Raw genomic sequence first — 19,973 nt, forward strand, 5'->3', positions numbered from 1 at the left:
GTGGATGTCCATGGCCTAAGAGGCCCCTCCAGCTTCCAGCCCCTGGCAACAGTGGGACAGCAAACCCAGCACCAGGGCCCTGGCCCCTGAGCCAGGGCCAGGAGGCCCCCAGTCAGGCTCTCTGGGGTATCAGAGCAACGAAGTTTACGTAGTGTGAAAAAATAGGATTCCTTTGATAAAAAATACTGTCCCTTGGTCTTCTCTAACTTTGAAACACCCTGGGAGCTTATTTTTAGCAAAGCAATTTCCCATACCCACCCAAAAATTACACATACAAGTTTAGGTAAACAGCAGATTAAATGTAAAAACTTAACCTTAACTTCTGAAAGTCCTTTGAATTTAATCTTTAGTTACTGTTTTCCATGTTACATCCTGCAGCTAGACACACGTGAATAGAAAAAACAGTACAGTTAGTGTTAAAGGCAAAACGCAGAGAGCCGGGAGGGCGCCCAGCACTGCCTGCGAGTTCATTCACGGTTCCTCGCTCCCTCCATCTACCTCTACTCCAAACGGTGCTTTCAGAGCCAGCCTTCAAAAACGCAGCGAAGAATTTTCTATGAACAAACAAAAAGCTGTTAGGCAAAAAGTAAAAGTAAAAATGTCCCCAAAGTCTCTCCAGCTGCTTTGGGGTTTAGGAGGACCAAGTGGGAGGGCTTGTCCAGGCCCCGTGTGTGTCAGCGTGTGCTAGGTCAGGTGTCGGCTCCCAGTGGGTGATGGTCTGCAGGCCACTGGTCTCCACAGACAACGTGTTGTCTCCAGGGCCCTGCCCTACCCCTGCCTCCACCCAGGCGCTTGTGGGTTAAGGGGGGACATAGGGAGGGGGCGACCGGTATGGGGTCATGTTCTTGGGACGGGAGCCCTTGCCTTCCATGGGGGCTGTGAAGGGCGGCGGGGGCTGGTAGGGAGGCGCATTGGGATCCTCATCCCGCAGGGGTGTGTACTCTCCCACGGTGTCCTGGTTCAGAGGGGTGGTCTCGGGCACATTCTGGTTGGGGTACTCAGGAGGGGGGAGGGGGGCTTTTTCCTCCTGCAGGATAAGCGGCATGCTGGAGGAGGGTGGGGGCTTGGAGTCGTCCAGTTCGTCTGCAAAGATGATAGGCACCCCCTTCTTGATGAAGGTGGCCTGGTCCTCGAGGGTGAGCTTGCCCTTCCTCTTCTTGCGATAGCAGATCATGGCAATGATGCCAGCGATAAGCAGGATCGCTGCAACCACCACAGCCGGAATGACCGTGTGCAGGTAGACATCATCCTCACTGCTCTTCTCAGGGTCCCTATCTGGCACCTCCGTAGGTGGTGCCTCTGAGGGCACCCTCCTGGGTGGCGCCACTGGGACAAACTGTAGATGCCGACAGCTGCCAGAGCCTGTTACAGAAATGCTCATGGCCTTGAAGTCGGGCTCCAAGGCGTTGACGAAGGCAGCTCGAGGTCTGCCATCATCCTCAGCAATCCTCCGGCTCAGCCCCGTGATCTGCTCCTTGGGGCAGGGCTCCAGGGGCAGTGTATTGTTGGTCCATTCCACCACAATGGAGCCCCGGGTGATATTCTGCAGAGTGATGGTGCTGCAGTTGCGGTCCCCAAAGGCGAAGGCCAGCTTCTTCACCAGGGCAATCTTCTTGTGAATGTCATTCACCACAGCTGCTGGGTCACCCACAAACTTGGCCTTGAACCTAGCAGGAGCCCTATCCCCTTGAGGGCGCCTGTGGACATGGATCTCGAAGGCATCCACAGCTGATAGGCCCCCTTTGTCTGTGGCGTGCATGAAATATTCGTGCTTGCCCACGTGGCTGCTGTCAGGCAGGCCATACATGAGCTGGCTGTTGCTGTTGAACTGCACCCAAGACTTCTCGCCTACCAACTGCTGCTCCCGAAGCTTCAGGGTCAGCTTAAGCTTATCAGTGGTGGTGTCCTCGTTGTCATAGAAGGTGTCTGACGGGATCTTCACCTCAAAATAGGTGCCAACCCAGGCATCCACCCTGTCGATATGGTTCTTGAGCTCTGGGCGCTGGTTGGGTTCTCCTCCGCGGGGCATCCCACTGGTGGTGGTGCGGATGCGAGTAGGCGGGGAGGCGGTTTCCAATCTAGTGACAGGAGCTTTGGTGGTGACCCGGGGCACCGGTCGGGGTGTCCGTGGCTTCTTGGTCGGCCTTCTAGTTGTGGTGGTTGAGGAATCAGTAGAAGGTGTGGCTGGTTTTGGTGTGGATACTCGTGGCTTCTTGGTGGTAATTGTGGGAGGGGTAGCAACTGCCGTGGGCTCCACATAGCCAGGAATGGTCATTGTTGGGCGGATCTGGCCAGGAACTGTGGTGCCAGCTTCTGACACCCGAGTGGGTTGGATGGGGCCGAGGGTTGGGGTCTGAATAATGGCACCTCGAGTCCGAATGGTGACTGTGGGCTTCCCAGGAACAGGATCCCTGACTGGAGGAGTCATGGTCTCGGTTGGAGGAGCAATGGCTGGAGATGTGGGGGTGGGCACAATTCTGGATGGTGGCTCCTGGATGGCCGTGGTTGGGGGCCCAATGGCAGTGACAGGCGTGGGTGTGGCATGGATCTGCCTCCGGATGCGTTTGGGGAGAGGGGGTTTCTTGTTGGCGATGTGCCAACCCACCACAGGGTAGCCAAGCTGGGCAGACATAGCACCTTCCCTGGCGGGGACCTCCACACCACGAATGTCAGGCACACTGTTCTGGTTCAGGGAGCAGCCCAGCTTCCAGGAGAGCAGGGCCCCATTCTCTACCACCTTTTTTGCATTTCCTGGGCCAGCCATGAAAGCCGACATGTCAAACAGTCTGTTATTCACCACTGGCACCAACTTCATGTTGTGAAGCTCCACTTCTGAGAAGCTCCGCATCCTGTGCAGAAGGTCAATCCTTTGCTTTGGGGTCATCTTGGTGAGGTCAGCATCCAGAATTACCGTCAGGACAGTCACAGGCTCATCAGCAGCACAGACAGATGATACCACCTCACCAGGGTCTGGTGACACCGCCCGCACAGACTGTGGCTCACTGTGGTCTTCAGGGTAGACCTCGATAGAGAACACACTGGAAGTCTGTGGGACGTGGCTTCCATTGGCCCCCAGACGTGCAGCGCTCACTGAAATGTAATGCACGCCCTTATCAGTGTCAAGGGGGAGACCCTCCAGGGTGTGGCTCTGTGGGTCCCACTGCAGCCAGGACGGTAAGGCCTCCTTCCCTGCTGCTGATACCTAGAAGAGATGTCAGCATGAGTTAATTGCCACCATCACTGCATAACCCGAAAATGATCACAACAATTAACCACTGGCCTAGCCTGTGTGACAGGCCTGAGGTACAATTCAGAATTCCTGGTGGAGGAACCAACACCTCCCTCCTCGAGCTCATTTACCTGTCACGAAAGACTGGGGCTGCCAGATGGGCTAGTATGGCAGGCAAATGATTCGCCCAAGGCCACACGGTGGGGAGATAGCAGTTCTGGCACTCAAAACACATGTCTCATCCCAGAGAACTGATGCCATGGAGCTCAAGAATGTTGCAGGTTTTTATACCAGTGAAGTGCCCTGCCACCTACTCGTCCACTCTGCCTGCAGAATCAAGCCCGGGTGTCTCATCCCTCAGCACTACTTTCCAGCCTTGCCTCAGACTTCTACCCTACCCTCCACAGACACCACAACTTTGCTCAAGGTATATGCCTGGCCTAGAGTGCCTCTCCTGCCCAGAAGTGGAAATGCACACAGGTCTGGGTGCAGGGACAACTCAATACCCCCAAATGCCTCATTTTACAACCACCATGTTACATTCAAGTGTAGTGGGGCACATCTGGTTAGCTGTATGTAATGTCTTAACACTGCTTTTCAAATCTCAAGAAGAACGGCAATGCCCAGGGTAGGGGAATGTAAACAATTATTCTAAGAAGAGTGTTTATCAAAGGCATTCCAAGGACCTCCAGTCTCTCTAAAAGAGAATTCTGTAGTCAACTAAGTTTGGGAAATGGACAGAGCTCACCTCTGTCCTTGGAAAGCTGAAGCACAGAGCAGGCCTCAGGAGCTCATCCCCTTTTCCACCCAACAGCACCTCCCAGACCTATTTCAGGGTGGAAGTCCTTCTCCACAGCAACATGACTGGTAATACATAAAGCCCCCAAGGGAATGCCACCATAAAAACTTCCACCATCAGCTGACAAGAGGGAAACAAGACTCGCCTCTTGCCCAGGCTCCATCTATGACTTCTCTCACCTTCGGGAAACACCTACTCCTGCCCCCAATGCAAGAAAGGTGGGACCCACTCTCTGGTCTGCCTAAAGGCACCCTCAGTCAGCTCCACTGCCCTGTCCATCAAGTCCAGAAACACAGTGACCAACAGATGGCATGTCTTACTGCCAGCCTCGGCCCAGGGATTGCCCTTCATGGTCACTGCTTGTCAGGAGAGGGAAACTAAAACGCTTCCCTCCCTGTGGCAGGAAGGCCACAGCTAAGGCTGCTGGGCCCCCCAGGGGCTCTGGTTCGTCAGGCTTCCTCCTTCCAAGAGCCGGGTGCCTGAGTGATTGGGGAAGAGACCCTGAACTCATACTTGCTCTTCCCAGCCAGGACCCGGGTGTCCATACGCATGCCATTCCATCAACCTTATCAGAGACCAGATATTTACCCTGCCTATAAAGAGATTTCCTACCTCCAGCAAAAAGCCATGAGAAGACATATGACATTATTAGGAGTTGTCCTTTACTGACTGCTCTCTGAACCACTGAGTTCACAGAGTTTCTTTTGTGACACCACATTCCATCAACTCTAGGGTGCACAATCATCTAATTAATGAACCACTAAGAATCCCCCATCCCATCACTCACCATCCACTGCAAACAGAGCCAACATCAGAAATGGTAAAATAACTGTAAACATGGGTGTCTTCAAATCCATGAAAAACACTAAATATATTCTTCCTTTACAATCTTTTTTAGCTACAAAAATATTTATTACAACTGCTTTGACTGAAAAACCTATGCTTTAAATTTTTTCAGTTCAATTATGTTAAATACAAAAACTGCCACATCCACATACAAACATATAAAGCAAAGGTTGAATGATCTAGTTTTGCAAAAAATGTGAAGCAAAGATGTTAAGGCCAAATGGAGTAGTCAAGGGAGCCATGAGATGTTTTACGGGGGTGGGGTAAGAACTTCTGAGAGGAAGAGAGTAGGTGAGCCAGGGCGTGGACCCAGGTTTCCGGCCACCCAAGGGTATTTCTCCTAAGCCCACTCCATCCCAATGACTACCACTGGAATGAAAGCACACCTGCAAGAGATGGGGCAGAGAAAGGAGAAAGGGAGGGCCAAGAATGGAGCTCTGGATGAAGTCAGCCATGGAGAAGCCACTTGTGGAGAAGACTGAACAGGGCCAAGAGAGACCAGGAGAGGCTCCAGATGGGTGCCAAGTGGCTGGCCAGGCCCATGGGATATGCCTCAGTGGCCAGGCAGTTAGGCCTGTGCCCAGCACCGTGTGTTCCATCAGCACAGATGAGTAAGCAGCGCCAGTGCTTTTTCAAGTCTGTCTCAATTACGTAAGGGCACTTTATAACAGAGAGAACAGAGAAGGGCCCTCGCCTCCTCAAGCTTCCCTGGCTGGCTTGGCTTCCCATTCTGCTGACCCCCAACAGCCACAGTTCTGTTGTCAGACATGCCCTAAGGCATAAACCCAGGTTGGTCAAGGCTCCCACACAGCCAGACTTAGAAAATATACACTTATTTGAACTATGCCAAGTAACATTTTAACATGTTAATAATGTGTAACATAAATAACAAACATTAAAGAAAACCCCAGGTTTCACCAGAGCAAGTTATAATGCTCAATCTCAAACTGGGTGATGGAAGAGCAGAACTGTGTAGCTTCATTTTGGTTACTGAAACAAACTCGTTCACTATGGTCTACCCACAGCTTTAGAGACAACATTTGGGATAAGCCATGTCAGAAAAACAGAGCCAAGCCACTCCACCCTGCACCTGCCCTCCCTTCTGCAAATTCTGGCTCCTCAAGGTACTAGAGCCCTGGCCACAGGATAGGTGTTAAACCTGGATCTACACCCGGAAGCAAACAGTCCCCGGTGTCTTGGGTACTCCTCAGACAAGGAGAGATTCTAACCTGAACGTTCTAAAATCCATGCATCTCTGAACATCTTGGTACTGCAAACATCAGATCCAGGCAGCACTTTGGTTGGCAATGATTCATTTTAATAGAAAGACCACAGGAAGCAAAACAAATCTGAGTTCCACAAGGAAACTATCCAAGTCACAGGGAAGCTGACATCTCTGCATTTTCAAGGCCATTTAGGGAAAGCCCCTGAACTGGGAAGTCTGAACATGCCTGAAGGTCTGGCAGTGTCCACAGTCCCCAAAGGATTCCACTAGCAGCCCTCCTCCCTCTCAAGGGCACTCAGTTGAGGGAACACTCTGGGATGCAACACCTGCTCTACCGTGACAAAGCAGGAGCCCCTCAGTCCATGGGAACTCTGGACATCCTCCCCAGCTTGCAAAACTTCCAGGATCTAGACCACTTTTCCTCTCAGGGCCTAAGGGTGAAGTGGGATATGAAAGTTCCTTCTCAGAGACACAGCCCCCATGACAAGCCAGGACTCATCTCTATAAAAACACCGTACCTGAAGGAAAGCCCCATCTCCAGGCAGTCTGAGGCTTCATCCAACCTCAGCCTCAGTTTTCTCACATGTAAGAAGGGGGAAAAGATGCCAGCCTTGTATGATCACAGGGCCAGGCACACGCTGGACTCTGTCAGTGCTGGTTCCTCACCCGCCCCTATGGGCTGAGAGAGGACACAGTACACATTGTGAGGCTGCAGCAGGAATGGATCCAGGGCGTGTCCAGGCTCCACTCCCTCATCCTCTTTCCCAAATGGCCTTGGACCCAGCACACACTGAGGCTTTGTCTCCCTGTTCATACCCCAAAGCAGAAACTCAAAGCATCAAAGGGAAGTGGAGAGGCCACAGGAAGAGGAAGCCAGGACCCTATAGGGGAACATGGCCAAGGCTGGGGACTCTCAAGGACTTGCTTACCTGTTAAGACCTGTTTGCTAAGAGTGGATGAAAACGTTGAGGGGCATAGAGGGCAGGGAGAACTTGCTGCAGGTGACAGCCCAAAGCCAGCACTCACATCCTCTAAGTCTAAAAGAGATGTGCTTGATCCTGGCACATTTGTACATGAGATTCCGACTATCCTTGGAATCCTTAGTTTACTCATATAGAAATTTCTGTCCTAGCTGTACTGTAACCACCCACAACTGACTCTCTAAGGGCTGCCAGGCTAGGAATGGCAGGCAAAAAGCAGGAATCAGAGCTCTCTGTAAAGTGCTCATAACACCAGCACATGTAATTGGGGTGACAGGCTGTCCCTGGCCATGGAACTCCCCCAGGGTTTCAAGTCACCCCCAGGTTTTCAAGTCACCCTCCATCATTAAATACCAACACTCCCTTGCTGACCTTATAAAGCAGCCATCTTGGAAAGGAGACTTCAGGCAATGGGAACAGGAGGGTGTTCCCCCCCTGTGAAATGGACCAGTGAGAAAACCCTCTGGCACATCTGTTGGGGATTCAGGGAAGGGCCCAGCCTGAACCCCTGGGGCTGTCCTGTCTTGAGGTGTGATCCCACATGCCACGGAGAGGCTGGGCCCGTGAGCCATGGCCGCTGAGCCTGCGCGTCCGGAGCCTGTGCTCCGCGGCGGGAGAGGCCACAGGAGGAATCAGGCTTCCTCCTGCAGGAGGCAGAAACTGCAGGAGGAAGCCTGATTTGAGATCATGGGCTCTAGATCACAGGCCACTCACAAAGAGCCAGAAATCTTTCCAGTTTCAGCAACCCTCAGAGAGAACATGCTTCTGAGATGGAAGGCAAGCCCAGCACTGAGGAAAACAAGATCTTGAACAGCCACACATCCAATTTTAGAAATCTTGATCCATAAAGTACATCCAAAAACATTAAGAATCAAAACCACAAAACCTGGGCAGACACATAACTGCCCAGCGATGCCCACAAATAATCACCATGACCAATGATTGGGGAACTGCCAAACGTGAAGGTTTTGGTCACTCCTCAGTCTATACTAGCAGATGACTAGTAACTGACTTCCTATTCAGTTCTCAGACATTCTCTTCAACTTCTCCGCTGGAGCCTTCTCTTGCACAGTAGACTGTCAAACACTTGGTCTGATAAAGATACAGCACCTGTGCTAAACACCATGCCACGCAAGTAGAGTCCCTCACCCCAAATCAACATAACATACCTGGAGAAAGAACAAATCGGCAGAGGAGCTTATATTACTTAGTCCCTCATCAAAGAACAGATTTCTACCCATCAAAACTGAGGAGCTGGACTCTCACTAGGGCTTAATTAACTATATGACCACTGGTTTCTAAAACCAAGAAAACCTAAGCTTTATCATTCAGAAACCACAAGGTGGTATCTTACCCATGCAGGAGTTATGGGACTTAGAAATGGCAAGCAAAAGTTCCAGAAAGATGGATGAGCACTTTCATATCCTTGTCACTTGGGTGAGCTGATGCTGGCCAACAAAGAGGGATCTTAGGAATAAAGTATAATCAAGAAACTGGGGCCTCCCTGGTGGCGCAGTGGTTGAGAGTCCGCCTGCCGATGCAGGGGATGCGGGTTCGTGCCCCGGTCTGGGAAGATCCCACATGCCGCGGAGCGGCTAGGCCCGTGAGCCATGGCCGCTGAGCCTGTGCTCCGCAATGGGAGAGGCCACAACAGTGAGAGGCCCACATACCGCAAAAAAAAAAAAAAAAAAAAAAAAAAAAGAAACTGCATTTGGGGCTTCCCTGGTGGTGCAGTGGTTGGGAGTCCGCCTGCTGATGCAGGGGACATGGGTTCGTGCCCCGGTCCAGGGGGATCCCACATGCCGCGGAGCGGCTGGGCCCGTGAGCCATGGCCGCTGAGCCTGCACGTCCGGAGCCGGTGCTCCGCGGCGGGAGAGGCCACAACAGTGAGAGGCCCACGTACCGAAAAAAAAAAAAATGCATTTGGTGAGAATTCCCCCACACTAAAAACCTTTTGGAGGGTCCTTTGAGCCTCAGTGGTGGCACCTTCCAACCAACACCTCAAGACAGGACAGCCCCAGGGGTTCAGGCTGGGCCCTTCCCTGAATCCCCAACAGATGTGCCAGAGGGTCTTCTCACTGGTCCATTTCACAGTGGCACAAACTGCTGCCCTGTGACACCCCACTGCTTGGGCCTCTTAGCAGTCTGCCCTGGCAAAGTCCCTGCCTTCCCTCAGACCTGGTCACTGGCTCCTGGACCCTTCAGCCCCTCACCCCTCACCCAAGCTGCTGAGCTGAGCCAACCCGCAGCCGTCTATGGCTGGGTACCATAGGCAACACCCTGGAGGCACTCACACATGAGGTGATCAAGGCCTCCTTAGGGCAGGCTGACTGTATGGTGGGCTCCTTTGCTCAGGGGGGCAAGAAATAGTCCCTCTGATGGAGTCAGCTTCCAGTCACGTTTCAGAGGCCCCCATGGTGCTGACTCACATTCAGGGTGATCCTGTGTCTGTGCCATGGACTATGACAATGAGACTAATCTGCTCTGTGGCCAAGCTCACCTTCTGCAAATGATGCACATGAGCAGTCACATGGCTGGGCTGTGGGGAGATGGCACATGTCAACAGGAAGAGCCTCTGGCTTGAGGTCAAAGGCCAAGACTTTGCCCCCACAGAAGGTGAGGAACCAGGGTAGAACCAGGGTAGACATACTTTGCTTTACGGAGTAGAGCAGAGCCACACCCATGAGAGACAATCATTGGTTCTGCTGCTTGACATTCAAACCTCAAACCAGAATATGGCTGTTGCCACAAAGGCCAAGGCCACAGGATCACATGTTGAACACAACTTGTCCAGCCCAATCAGTGCCCCTCTGGTCTGAATTATGAAGCATTTTATCTGATGTTAACTGTTCTCATCTGAAAACAAAAATTAATCATTTTCCCCCTAAAGTAAGGGACAGCTTAGCATAGTTATAGCCATTAATAAAATTCTCAGAATCAGTCCCTCAATCCAAAGCCCTGACATCAACTATTTTTACTTTGTCATGTTTTCAGTCCTTGTCAGTAATTTTTTTTTCTAAAACATAGAAGCCTATATATTCAATAATAAGTATTTGAGCTGATATGTCTGGGCAAATGCCATTCTGACAACCCACCCCCAAGGATGCCTTCCTTTGCCAACCCACATTTCCCAGTGTGCTCTGTTCACAAGGGATCAATTCAGAGCCAGGGAACACCCACTTGAGGCAGGAAGAAACTGCAGTTCATCTCACGCAGGCGGGGTTGCCACAAAGCTCGCAAGCATCCAAAGAAATACTCCTTTCATGAGCTCCCCTTCCTGGCCAAAAAGAGTACCCATTGTTCTCATGGGAACAATTGGGGGCCTATGCCAGCAGATGAGAGCACAGTCCCAGGAAGGGCTGCTCCCAGTCTGCCGACATCTTGGGCTGAAAGAAATTCCACATTGTCTCCAGACAAGGAGGCTAAAGGGAAGCAGGGATGAAAAGCCATCCTCATGGGCACTACCAAAATGAGACATCTGAGGGGGCTCTAGAGGGGCAGCCCAATCATTTCATGAGATGCAAAGACTTCTCTCCTGACCACCCCAGAGAGGAGGAGTTAGAACATCTCCAGCCATATAATCACCTTCCTCAGCCAGTCCTACACTCAACTCAAGTCAGAGGAGAGGCACCCTTAGGGAGTCGGTGCCAATCCTGAGGGAAGCCAGGGGGGTAACTTATACTATGGCCAACTTGGGACAGCTTAGGATCTGCCCAGCAAAGGCAAAGCTGGCTCCTGTGGGACCTATACCCACAGACCCTGATGAAGAGAGAGGGTGTTCTAAGACCTAAGACTGCTGTGAGAGCAAAGAACAGTGGAGACCTGGGATGAGCTTTGCATACAGACATCTAGTCTGGTCCAAGGGAGCACACACCAGGACCATCTCCTTTAGGGTGTCCTGAGGCCACAGGAGAAAAGAAGAGAGACCCAAGGCACAGGTCTTTCAGGAAGGTCATGCTGGCCACAAGGTCTGGAGGTAGCCCGTAGCCCCTTCTTACATCATCAGATCAATGGAATCCATTTGGGAGTTAAAATGGGGTCAGTAATAGGAAATTGATTCTTGAGGTAGAGCTAGAGAACAGCACGGAAGTAATAGGTGCTGGCTGGGATGAGACTGGACAAGGGCTGTTTGGACATGACAGAGTCTCAGATGTGGGGCAGAGCAAAGGATCCAGGACCTCAGGGTTAATCCTCCAGGCAGGCATGTCCCCTTCTTCTTTCTCCTGACCTGCTTCCTTGAAGCCTGGTGTATAAAATATAGGGAAGTGCTTGTTTTAGGAGTTGATATTACCTGATGGGTATACCTGGCTGATGCCAAGCAGCACTTCCTCTGTCACTGTGATTCCCAAAGTTGCCACAATCTCCTGAAATACCACAACCATCAGCCCACACAGGTCCAACAAGGCTTGGCAGGTAGCCAGTGCAGCTCACTTAGCATGAGACTTAATTTTCTACCCCTTCTATAGACTGTTACATGGTCTGTTACAAACACTGAATTATTCTATCACCAACCCCCATGCACATCTCCTGACCAGTCAGCAAGTATGACAACCACACCATCTAATCTCATCAGGTCTCAGGACAGACCATGCTCTGCCTATGAGTCCTCACTAGGCAATTCGGCTAATTGATTGGAAGGCCAATCCTTACCTGGGAACCCCACGTGAGGCTTAGGCAAGCTTAGTCTCTTACTGCCCTGGCATAGGCTGGCATTTCTTCCTACAAACAGGCAGGTAGGCTTTTTTTTTTTTTTTTAATACATTTATTTTATTTATTTATTTTTGGCTGTGTTGGGTCTTCATTGCTGTGCGCGGGCTTTCTGTAGTTGTGGGGAGTGGGGGCTACTCTTCATTGCGGCGCGCGGGCTTCTCATCGAGGTGGCTTCTCTTGTTGCAGAGCACAGGCTCTAGGCACACAGGCTTCAGTAGTTGTGGCATGAGGGCTCAGTAGTTGTGGCTCGTGGGCTCTAGAGCACAGGCTCAGTAGCTGCGGCACATGGACTTAGTTGCTCCACGGCATGTGGGATCTTCCCGAACCAGGGATCAAACCCATGTCCCCTGCATTGGCAGGTGGATTCTTAAGCACTGCACCACCAGGGAAGTCCCTGGCAGGTAGGCTTTGACAATCCAAAGCAGGTTTGCAGGTACTGAGGGGGTTCTCCTTCCCTCTGCCAGCCCCAAAACATTTGAAGGCCTACTATGGGTCTGGAATTAAACATGCAGACTAACAAGAATTTCAAGTGCAAAAATTTGCTAAGAAGATAGCACAGGGTTTTGTGAGAAACCTGCCTTTATCAGGGTGGAGGGAAAGGGCTCCAATGCTGAAATTAAGCCTGAAAGAGGTGGCTGTACCCATGCTGACAGAAGAAAAAAAGAGCCAGCAGCCTGGGGTGGGCCCTGAGCTTGGCATATCTGTGGGGCAGAAAGAGGCTGGTGTGGCTGGGACAAGGTATGCAAAGGGAAAGGGGAGAGAGAAGAGGCCAGAGGCCAGATCAAACAGGGCTTAATCCTAAGGGAAGGGGGCTAGGGGAGGTCTGTTTTTAGCAGATGTAAGCTTTACAAAGATAAAGATATCTCTTGCCTCAGTATGGAGAACAGACTAAGGGGTTAAGAACAGAGGCAGGGCGCCTGGGAAGAGGTGAGTGAGTGGTAGTTTGGATGACAGTAATAGTGATGGATATGATTTGGAGGTCACCCCAACAAGGCTCCTTGGGACCAAGATCTGAAATATTCCTCACATATACAAGAATACTGGGCAGCCATTAGAAGTTACATTCCCAAAGAATACTTAATAACCAAGGAAAAAAACTCAAACTACAGTGAATGAAAAAAAGGTTAAAAAATAGATTCAGCATGATTTCAGGTCTGTCTAAAATGTCTGTGTGTGTATGTGACACGGACACCTCTTGATGAACGCAGAAAATGATGGAGGAGTATGCTAGCGGTAGGAACCACAGGAGATTTTCTTTCTCCCTTTTTCTACAATGTACATTTATACATCATTATTATAATGGGGGGGGGAAACCAACTCCTTTAATGTAAAGACTTTTCAATCCTGTTTTACACATAGGGAAACCAAAGCTCCAGGAAGGAAGTCAGGCTTTCTGATCTGATTCCCACCCCACACAACCCTGATGTCAAGACTGTTCGGGATGAAGAGTCACACATTTTCACCTGTTTTTCTACAGGTTAATCATCTACTAAATGGTGTGCTTTCCACAGACAGATATGCTCAGATAAAATCCTGTTTTCCTAGTAAAATCTCTTTGCTCCCCCAGTGTATAAGCCTGTTAAATGTCCCTCTGCCAGATACAGCAAATACTCAGCTCACTGTATCGACTCAAGGCACCTTTGGTCAAGACTAATCCATGTACAACATTCCAGTGGCCACTGGAACAAGGGTAATCACTACAGGGTTTGGATATTCAGAAGATGAAATTTGATGCTGGGTAAGAAATGTACCTCCAAAAACACCATTTTTCATCTAATAAACTAGAAACTGGCTTACTGGGGTGTTATGAAGATTACATGGAAATCTTTCTCAAAGACTCTACAAACTAGAAAGAGCTCCATGGAACTGAGCCAGGATCTTCGGAAGTATGACCACCTCTGAGAACACAAGGCCACCCTAAGAACAAGCCATGAGCTAAAGAGAGGGGATCAAAAAGGAAAAGGAAGAGAACACAAGGAGGGTCAGGTGAGGAGTGGGTCTGCCCAGATTCAAGGGAAAGGGGCATAGACACACCTCTCAATGAGAAGAGTGGCATGGAATTTGTGACCATTTCTAATCTAGATGCCTGGGGCTTGTGGGTCAGAGAGAGGCAAGTTGGTAAAGACTCATTAGAGCCTGGGTGTGCTTTGACCAATGGAGTACAAAGGAAGTGTCACTGTGCAAGTTTCCAAGCCCAGGCCTTAAGAGACTGGCAGCTTCCACTTCCTGTATCTTGGAATACTCAATCTTGGAACCCAGCTGTGAGGAAATTGTACTGTGAGGAAATCCAGGTATCTGTGGAAAGGTCTACATGGAGAGAAACTAAGGACCTTGATCAGCAGCCCCAGGTGAGCTCCCTGTCAACAGGCAGAACCATCTTGCTAGCCATGAATGAGCCATCTTGCAAGTAGATCCTCCAGGCCCAGGTGAGCCACTCTAGCTAGTGCCATGTGCAGCAGAGATGAGATTCCCAGATGAGCTCTAAATCTCTGAATTCTTGGCCACAAAATTGTGAGCAAAACAAATTGGCTGTTTCAAACCACTATGTTCTTATGCTTTAAACATACCAATAAATAGCCAGAACACTATGTGTATGTAGAAATCTAAGTGCAAAACAGATATTAAAAACTACCATAACAGGGCTTCCCTGGTGGCACAGTGGTTGAGAGTCCGCCTGCCGATACAGGGGACATGGGTTCGTGCCCTGGTCCGGGAGGATCCCACATGCCGCGGAGCGGCTAGGCCCGTGAGCCATGGATGCTGAGCCTGCGTGTCTGGAGCCTGTGCTCCACAACGGGAGAGGCCACAGCAGTGAGAGGCCTGCGTACCGCAAAAAAAAAAAAAAAAACCAAAAAACTACCATAACAAAGTATATACCTTGGAATATTTTTAATTCATATTCAAGCCACACCTCTGGGGAAAGAATGCTGTAGGCCAAGGGTTAGAAAACTATGGCCATGAGGACTTCCCTGGTGGCACAGTGGTTAAGAATCTGCCTGCCAATGCAGGGGACACGGGTTCGAGCCCTGGTCCGGGAGGATCCCACATGCCGCGGAGCGGCTAGGCCCGTGAGCCATGGATGCTGAGCCTGCGTGTCTGGAGCCTGTGCTCCACAACGGGAGAGGCCACAGCAGTGAGAGGCCTGCGTACCGCAAAAAAAAAAAAAAAAACCAAAAAACTACCATAACAAAGTATATACCTTGGAATATTTTTAATTCATATTCAAGCCACACCTCTGGGGAAAGAATGCTGTAGGCCAAGGGTTAGAAAACTATGGCCATGAGGACTTCCCTGGTGGCACAGTGGTTAAGAATCTGCCTGCCAATGCAGGGGACACGGGTTCGAGCCCTGGTCCGGGAAGATCCCACATGCTGTAGAGCAACTAAGCCCGTGCACCACAATTACTGAGCCTGTGCTCTACAGCCCACAAGCCACAACTACTGAAGCCCGAGCACCTAGAGCCCGTGCTCTACAACAAGAAGCCCACGCACCACAACGACGAGTAGCCCCCGCTCACTGCAACTAGAGAAAGCCTGCGCTCAGCAACGAAGACCCAATGCAGCCAAAAATAAATAAATAAAATAAAATAAATAAATTTATTAAAAAAAAAGAAAACTGTGGCCATGGGACTTCCCCAGTGGTCCAGTGGTAAAGAATCTGTCTTCCAATGCAGGGGACGCGGGTTCGATCTGGGCTGCCACCTGTCTTTGTACAGCCCATGAGATAAACATGTTTTTTGCAATTTTTAAATGAGGGGAAAAAAAAAATCAAAAGAAGATATAGTATTTCTTGACACGTGAAAATCACATGAAATTAAAATTTCAGTTTCAGTAAAGTTTTTAAAAGTAAAGTTTTATTGGGGGCTTCCCTGGTGGCACAGTAGTTAAGAATCCGCCTGCCAATGCAGGAGACACAGGTTCCAGCCCTGGCCCGGGAAGATCCGACATGCTATGGAACAACTAAGCCCGTGCTACTGCGCTCTAGAGCCCCCAAGCCACAACTACTGAGCCCGCGTGCCACAACTACTGAAGCCCATGCGCCTAGAGCTCATGCTCCGCAATAAGAGAAGCCACAGCAATAAGCCCATGCACCACAACGAAGGGTAGCCCCCCTCACCGCAAATAGAGAAAAGCCCGTGTGCAGCAACAAAGACCCAATGCAGCCAAAAATAAATTAAATAAATAAATAAATAAATTTATTTTTTAAAAAAAGTTTTATTGGAACAGAGCCATGTCCATTCGCTTGCATATTGTCTATGGCTACTTTCATACTACACTGGCAAAGTTGAGGAGTTGCAACAGAAACCATATGGCCAGCAAAGCCAAAAAAATACTTACTATCTGGCTTTTTTAAAGAAAAAGTGTGCTGACATCTGCTCTAGGAGATGTTCATAGCTTGAGGAGTACACCCCACCCATCCACATGGCTCCCATGCAAACTCAATCAGGAAGTAGGGGAAATTCCAAGGTCCCACAACCCCAGACAAAGGGATGGTACTTCTTCACACAAAAGCTTCCTGTTTCAACTAATTTCCACCCTGGGTTGGACAAGACACTCTTCAGTTACAAAGATCTCAGATCCCCTTGTTTTCTGGGTTGCCTTCCCAAAAGGAGATGAGGCGAGGCTGAAATTTAAGTACTAATTTTGGTTCTTAAGTGACCAAATACATTAGTAAACACAGAACACCAAAGCAAAGCAAAACTCCAATATTTACTTATACCTTATTTTTAAAAAATAGGTTCAAAGCATTTAAAAGTTCCATATTTCTTGGGTTTAATCCCATGGTTAATGAAAGCAGACCATTTCCTATACACAGGCCCTTCCATCAAATCCCTAACTTGATGACCAAAAGATCTTCCAGAGTACATATGTAAAAGCTTTTTAATGGTGACACCCTCAAAATGGGAGCAAGCATAAAGGTTTAGGATGCTATTCTGAGATATATGGGGACCCTCTAGTGAACATCAGCGGCTGTCCCTCTCTTAAGGAACACTTAGCAGGTCCTGGAAGAACTGAGCTCAGAATTCCTGGAAAACTGAAAAACTAAACCTAAACTAAAAAACTAAAATAACCTAAAATTAACACTAAAATCAAAACTAAAATGGAAGATGAGAATTATTCCTCATTTACAGTTTATATCCAGTCTCACCTTGATGACTTCTCCATTGGAGGCAATTAAATCTGTAGGAATGGTCACTCGAAATGAGCGTCCGACGACAGCAGTGCCATCAGGAATGCCAACCACCGTGGGAACAGCCTCATGGAGGTCTGAGAGTACTGAGTGCATGGACGCCTCGAGCTGGTTCTCCCAGTCCCTGACGGCCTCCGAAGGCTCACTGGGCCAGCGGGACTGAGTCACAGCCACAGATAGCAGAAGGAGAAAGGTCCTCCCCCAGAGGGGGAGCAGCAGCGAGAGGGCCACAGACATCCTCATCCCGGGCTCAAGTCTGCTCAAGCAGATAGTCTAAGAAAGGAAGCAAGTGACGTGGTCCCAGAACTGGGTCCTCAGCCTCTCCACACCTGCTCCATCCCAGAGCACCCAAAGCCTGAAAAAGAAGAAGAGTAGACTCAGACTTCAGCAACTTCCATGGTTTCAAAGTTGAGCACAGGCAGTTACTACCCCCTAAGTGTTCCTGCCAAAAATATCTACTCTGAGTTGGATCAAGTCTCACTCTGCACTGTCCAGTACAGAGCCACCAGCTACATGTGGCTACTGAACACTGGAAATGTGGCTGGTCCATTAAGTATAAAGCACACCGTGGATTCTGAAAACTAAGTATAAAAAAGGAATGTTGGGGACTTCCCTAGTGGTCCAGTGGGTAAGACTCTGCGCTCCTAATGCAGGGGGCCAGGGTTCGATCCCTGGTCGGGGAACTAGATCCTGCATGCATGCCATAACTAAAAGTCCTCATGCCGCAACTAAGAAGTCTGTATGCTGCAACTAAGACCTGGCACAGCCTCAATAAATAAATTTTAAAAAAAAAGAAAAGAATGTAAAATCTCTTATTAATACTTTAAAAATATTGATTACATATTGAAATAATATTTTGGATATGAAAATATTAAGTATAGTTAAGTAAATAAATATTAATAAATAGTACATAATAAATATATTATTAAAATTCCACCTGCTTATTTTTTTTCATGTGACTACCGGAAAATATTAAATGACGTATGTGGATCACATTATATTTCTGTTGGGTAGTGCTGCTCTAGACCTAACTTCCAGTTCTCAGGAAGCACAGGGCCATGAAGACACAATCAGACAAATCTAGAATGTGGGACCTTCTACAAGATAACTGGTCTGGTCTTTCCAAATCTGACGCCTCTAAATACAAGGGGACTATTCTAGATTTAAAGACTGCAACCAGATGCAGTGTGTACATCTTGACTGGACCCTGGATTTACTTTTTTTTTTAATTTATTTTTTATTGAAGTATAGGTGAATTACAATGCTGTGCTAATTACTGTTGTACAGCAAAGTGACTCAGTTATACGTATATGTACATTCTTTTTCATATTCTTTTCCATTATGGTTTATCACAGGATATTGAACATATTTATCTGTGCTATACAGTAGGGCCTTGTTTATCCATTCTATATATACCAGTTTGCATCTGCTAATTCCAAACTCCTAATCCAACCCTCTCTTACCCCCCACCTCCCCTTGGTAACCACCAGTCTGTTCTCTATGTCCCTGATTCTATTTCTGTTTCATATATAGGTTCATTTGTGTTGGATTTACTTTTTTTTTTTTTTTTTGCGGTACGTGGGCCTCTCACTGCTGTGGCCTCTCCCGTTGCGGAGCACAGGCTCCGGACGCACAGGCTCAGCGGCCATGGTTCACAGGCCTAGCCGCTCCGTGGCATGTGGGATCTTCCCGGACCGGGGCACGAACCGATGTCCCCTGCATCGGCAGGCGGACTCTCAACCACTGTGCCACCAGGGAAGCCCTGGATTTACTTCTAAAAAAAACAAAAAACACACAAGACCAGCTCCCAAAGGGATAACTGAGGAATTGTGCATGTGGGCTGGAGATTAGATTTATTGTTAATTTTCTTAGGTGAGATGATGGTGGTATGGCTCGATAATAGATTGTCCTCAATTCTGAAGTATTTAGGGATGAAGTATCAAAAATCTCTGCAACTCACTTTGAAATGGTCCAAGGGGAAAAAAAAAACCGTGTGCATGCATATATAGAGATAAAACAATGTGCCAAATATTACAATTATTAAGTTTTAAAAAATACTTTTGAAGAAAAATTGAAAAGCCAAGTATTTGCACAGAGAAGTGTGGCAACCACCCACTTCTCACACCCCCACATATTGCATATATTTGCAAACTCAGGGCTAGTGAACGAAACTTATTTGAACTCTCTTGCCCCCCACCCCCAACAGTGACTAAAACCCTGCACATTTTCCCCTTTCCCCCACACCAGCTTCAAGCAGCTCATGACCCTGCTCTAAGGCTGGCAGCCACACAGATGCACTGTGGGACTTTCTGGGTGCCCACAGGTGGCCACAGCCATCGCAAGCAATTTCCCATTCTGGAAAACGATGAAGCCCTGCCCTGAGCCAAGCTATTGAGGAGCCACGTGATATTTTTTGACCTGGGTAATGCAAAGTAAATAAAATTGCTGAAGAAAACAAGGCCACTGAAACAGGCAGCGTACTCTAAAGTCAATGCAAATCCAAGCCAATGCCAAAAGGTTTTTTTTGCTATTGACTTCGTTATTCCTGTTCTTATTTTGTTTTTGAACTAAAAGTCATGAGACAGAGACAAAACCCAAGAAAGTAAAACAATTTTGAGGCCTGGGAGTCCTATCCTACCAAACCAAGACTTATCACAAAGCTACTGTATTTAAGGCAGTGTCACATGGGGCAGAGTAGACACTGGACTGTGGAACCAGAGGGAGAGCCCAAAACCTGCTTGCAAAGAAGCTGTTCAAAGGCACCAGGACAAGTGGCTATCTATGTAGAAAAAAAACACAATTAGGTTCTTCTGTCACTTCTCCATCAAAAACAAGATAAATCCCAGGTGGATTAGATACATAAATGTAAAAAGCAGAACTTTAAAATGTTTAGAATATAGCAGAATGTCAGAATAAGGAAGGATTTCTTTTTTCTTTTTCTTTTTTTTTTTTGCGGTACGCGGGCCTCTCACTGTTGTGGCCTCTCCCGTTGCA

At 48.7% G+C, this 19,973-nt stretch overlaps 1 protein-coding gene across 1 annotated transcript; it reads right to left on the minus strand.

Annotated features, from left to right (window-relative positions):
• Positions 1-799: 799 nt before the first annotated feature.
• On the minus strand, positions 800-17,328 carry DAG1 (dystroglycan 1; the record flags this gene model as incomplete). Its single annotated transcript, XM_079712347.1, has 2 exons — positions 16,938-17,328; positions 800-3,202 (listed from the first exon to the last, which is right to left on the minus strand). The coding sequence occupies exons 1-2, from the start codon at positions 17,220-17,222 to the stop codon at positions 800-802; spliced, it is 2,688 nt and encodes an 895-aa protein (XP_079568473.1). The 5' UTR covers positions 17,223-17,328.
• Positions 17,329-19,973: the final 2,645 nt, after the last annotated feature.

This window comes from Hyperoodon ampullatus (assembly GCF_949752795.1).
Source record: "Hyperoodon ampullatus genome assembly, chromosome: 10".
Taxonomy (NCBI): domain Eukaryota; kingdom Metazoa; phylum Chordata; class Mammalia; order Artiodactyla; family Ziphiidae; genus Hyperoodon; species Hyperoodon ampullatus.